The 4,437-nt window shown below is 23.1% G+C and overlaps 1 protein-coding gene across 1 annotated transcript; it reads right to left on the bottom strand.

Annotated features, from left to right (window-relative positions):
- Positions 1 to 1,957: 1,957 nt before the first annotated feature.
- On the bottom strand, positions 1,958 to 3,527 carry LOC134833521 (odorant receptor Or1-like). Its single transcript, XM_063847855.1, has 7 exons — positions 3,523 to 3,527; positions 2,809 to 3,463; positions 2,604 to 2,746; positions 2,342 to 2,549; positions 2,196 to 2,284; positions 2,068 to 2,140; positions 1,958 to 2,014 (listed from the first exon to the last, which is right to left on the bottom strand). The coding sequence occupies exons 1-7, from the start codon at positions 3,525 to 3,527 to the stop codon at positions 1,958 to 1,960; spliced, it is 1,230 nt and encodes a 409-aa protein (XP_063703925.1).
- Positions 3,528 to 4,437: the final 910 nt, after the last annotated feature.

Raw genomic sequence — 4,437 nt, 5'->3', positions numbered from 1 at the left:
GTGTTGATTCCCGATTTTTTTGCAATAGTGATAATAATGGTCAAATCGTCAAACACACATACACATCATATTGAAGTAAAAAATAACTCGAACTAACACTCTCTTACTCCGCATTAACGTGAAATTCGTAAAATTAAGATTTTTTTCGTGTTTAAAATTTTTTCCCTCAGAAATTGTTCATTTTTCACACAATGACAAATAAAATAACAATTTTATAGAAATGAAAAGTTAACAAACAAACAAAAATTTAGACAAAAAAATTACGTTGTGACTAAAAGCTTCCAATATTTTTTTTCCTTTTTCTTCCCCCATACGAACAGGTTGACTTTCTCGTAAATTTCATTAATTGTTGAAAAAATTGTGTACGTGTCTCGAGACTATCCAATTTGACTGATCCTTTCTTTTACAATTTTTTCTTGAATTTTTTCTCCGACGATTACAACGATGACGAACTACAACAACAACAAAACAGCGACAATCCGACTTTCAGCCCGATAGGAGATGTCCCAAGACAGTACGTGCGAATATTTATTTTTAGCAACAAAATAAAATATTTTTTATCTATTTTTGTATAAAATGAGGAGAAAAAATAAATAATTAAAAAAAACAGCTCAATATGATAATAAATAAAATAAATTAAATAGAATAAATAAATTGAAAAAAATAATTAATTTTTAATTAAATTTATTTTTTATTAATTAAAATAATTTAATTAATTAAATTAATTTAAATAAAATTAAATTAAATTAATTAAATTAAAATAATTTAAATTAACTAAATTAAATTAATTTTAATTAATTTAATAAATTAATTTTAATTAATTAAATTTAATTAAAATTAATTAAAATTTTAAATTAAAAATTTTTTAAATTAAATTTAAAATCAAAAAATAAATTTAATTAAAAATTAATTATTTTAAAGAAAAATGTGTGAAGTTAAGAATTAATTAATAATTTTATGAACATAAATTTGTTTGTTTGTTAGAGGCTGATTAGTGATAAAATACTTTTTATCAATAATTATTATTATAAATTAAGTTAATTCGGATTTTTTTTAAATTAACAAAAAATGAGACAATGATAAAAACTGATGTAAATAAATATTTAGCGTAATTGGTAATAATAAAATTATTATTATTATTATAAATAATTAAAAAAAAATTTGTAATAATATTTAATCAATTCAATTCAAAAAACAATTCTAAATTCGAAAAAAAAATATTTTTTTTTAATATTAATTTTAATTTATCCTACCTATTATTTTATAGATAAAATCCTATTTTTTAGTTTAAATGTTGATGATTTTTGCTAATATTTAAGCACGTACACAACATGATGATGAATGATATACCTCTAGAAATAAATAATTAATTAAATCCAACATGTGACTATTTTTTTTTGCAACTTTGTTAGTGTGTAAGAGAAGATCATCGATTCATAACTTTTTTTTATTCAGGAAAATTTAACTTGAGTTTGTTGTTTTTTTTTTAGTTTTATTTTCTTAATTAATTACATTATTAGTGAAAATGTTTGACGAACAGCGTTAAATATTTGATAAAAAAAATAAATAATTTAAAACCAGAACTATTGTCATTAATTATATTTTAATGGAAAAAAGTTGTAAATTAAAATTTGAAAAAAAAAACTTGATAAAAGAAAAAATAAATAAATTTAATTGAAAATAAATGAAAAAAATTTGTCTTTTACTGTTCAAAAAATCCAAAAATATCTTATTTATAAAAAAAATAAAAATTATGAAAAATTTTAATTTTAATTAAAATAAAAATTATAAAAAATTCTAATTTTTTATAAAAATTTTTCAAAAATTAAAAAAAAAATTTTTTTTAAAAAAATTATTTAAAAAAAAATTAAAATTTTAAGTTAATTCGTGCCCAACTAACATTTACTAAAATATTTTTTTTAATTTTTTTCCGCGAATCATGACAAAAGTTGCTCAATTAATTGCCTTGAACTGATTTCATGACGGAACAATACGAGTAACTTGCACGCATTATCTGGAAAATCCATGAAAAATTCAAAAATTATCATAACCAAGGACATTTCTTACCGCGATGAATGTTTCTATATCGAGAACTATCTCGAAACAAGCCTTCGCTGTCACTTTTATCGGCATCATTGTTCTAAAAAAATATTTTTATTACAAAATTTTGAAATATTTTAAGAAATTTTACTTACCGAGTCATAAACAAAAGCATTAATTTTCGATTTTTAACGTTGAATTCGAGAAAATTAGCGAAATAAATTGCATCTGAGAGTTTATTTGACTAAAAAAAATTAAAATTTTAATTTTAAGGATGGTTTTTAGCAAAAAAGTAACTTACAGCATGCGATAATTCGTTCCCCGTGTAACTAAGTTGCCATAATTGATAAACTATTGTAACGAAATAGGGCAAAATATTCGTTGAAGCCATGATATCTCCATCTGCAACGTTCATGATGAGAAATAAAGTGAAACATAAGACGAACAATGAGACTCCAAGTTGAATAAAAATCGCAAGTTGAAATGTTTCGATGAAATTTTCGCAGTATCTAAGGGGAAAATGTTAAATTTTTCAAATAAAATTGAATTTTTAAGGATTTTACGTCAAAATTTCCTGATAATGTATCGCCGAGTCGATCAATTCTTCTTTGATTTGTTCTTGTCGATCAGCAGGAGGAGCTTTTTTCACAATTATGACTCCATTTTTTCCTTTAGAATCGGATTTTTGCTTCTTTTGATATCCAATCTGAACGAATTTTCATAAAAATTTAATAAAATTTGTCAAAAATTAATCGAAAAAATTCTTACCTGCGATAAATGATACCCCAAACGATTGATTTGAGCCGTTGCATGAAAGTATATTCCCGTCACAAGCGTGTCAAATGTCGCATAAAGCACTGCACTGTATCCTGCTCCCAAAAGTTGATAAACCCAAACCGCATAAAACCCAAATCCAGCCTCAAAATTGAACGGAAACACCGCAGGAACGATAGAATTTTGCTCATTGCCCGACAAAAAGAGTGCAACGGACCATTGAAAGAGACACAAAAAGCACAAACCAACTGACGGGCGATGAAAAAGTGTCGTTCGAATCATTGCCCATGCCACGAAACCATCTTCGACGTCATTTTGCGACAAAAAACGCGCAGAACTTAGTTTTTCAATGCAATCCGTTGCAACTTTGATTGATTTTTTCAGTTGAAAATGCATCGGAATTGTCACCAATTCCGTCAAAAAGAAATAAAGAGCGTTCGCAAAGTCATCCAGATCCTTGGCAGTTGCCAAATAAAAAATTTGCGAGACGATGAAGAGGTAAAGAAAGAAAATTACCAAAAACCAAGAGTAAATTTCATACAAAAAACGTTTCTTTTTGTCGTCAGGAGGTAATAAGCCACAAATTTTTAAGCCGAGGATGTGCATGTCGAAGTTGCTCAATGGATTGCGAGGATCAAAAGTTAAGAAACTAAAAAAAAATATTTTTTAAAAAATTGAAAATGATAATTTTAAAGGAAAAATTCTTACCCCATAGTTGTTGGTTTAACGATTTCGAGTCAAATGCACAAAAAAATCAAAAAATTGTAAAAGGAACTGACGATAATTTGATTTGCGTGTTACTTAATGACATTTATTTGTTAAGATGATATTGTGAAAAAATTTTGTTACTGCTCTAAATGGAAAATTTTTTAATTTTTTCATATTTTTTTTTCCTTTGAAGATGATATTGTTACATAATGAAGTCAAACATTTTCGACGAAAACAAGAAAATTTTTTAAAAATTGTATAATAAAAATTTAATAATAAACAGTAAAAATTCCTCAAATTAAAAATTTTTTTTTTTTGAGATTAAAGGAAGTAAAAAATTTAAAAAAAAATTAAAAAAAAATTTAAAAAAAAAATAAAAAAAATAAAATAAAATAAAATTAAAAAATTTAAAAAAATAAATAAAAAATTAATTATTAATATTTTATTTTTTTTAAAAATTTTTTAAATTATTTTTCATTTTTTTTTATTTTTTAATTTATTTTTTTATTTTTTTTATTTTTTAATTTTTTTTTTTTTTTTTTTATTTTTTTTTTTTTTTTTTTTTTATTTTTTTTTTTTTAATTTTTTTTTTCATTTAATTTTCCTTTAAAAACTTTGAAAAAATTTGAAGCCCAAAAATTTTAAAATAACGAAAATTTTTCATTAATTTTCCTCAAAACATGTCAAAGAAGGAAAATTCTTGAACATCCTCGAAAAATTCTTCAAATAGGGAATTGAAAGGTTCTCAAGCACTTTTTTCATTCAACATAAAAATGAAACCTTACAATTGAATTTTTGTGTTCGAGAACCTTTCAATAAAAAGAAAATTCAAATTTTTTAACCGTTAATTTTTTTTTTGAACATTTGGATTGGATTTGGATGAAATTAATAAAAACATCAATTTTTAGAACACAC

This window comes from Culicoides brevitarsis, chromosome 3 (genome assembly GCF_036172545.1).
Source record: "Culicoides brevitarsis isolate CSIRO-B50_1 chromosome 3, AGI_CSIRO_Cbre_v1, whole genome shotgun sequence".
NCBI classification, from domain to species: Eukaryota; Metazoa; Arthropoda; class Insecta; order Diptera; family Ceratopogonidae; genus Culicoides; species Culicoides brevitarsis.
This window is presented reverse-complemented; position numbering and strand designations above follow the sequence as displayed.

Excerpts from the sequence above, each read along its gene's own strand:
- LOC134833521 (XM_063847855.1), bottom strand. Across the intron at positions 2,550-2,603 it reads CATTATCAGGAAATTTTGAC|ATACTGCGAAAATTTCATCG; the intron begins GTAAAATCCTTA and ends TTTTCCCCTTAG. Across the intron at positions 2,015-2,067 it reads ATATAGAAACATTCATCGCG|ATAATGCGTGCAAGTTACTC; the intron begins GTAAGAAATGTC and ends TGGATTTTCCAG.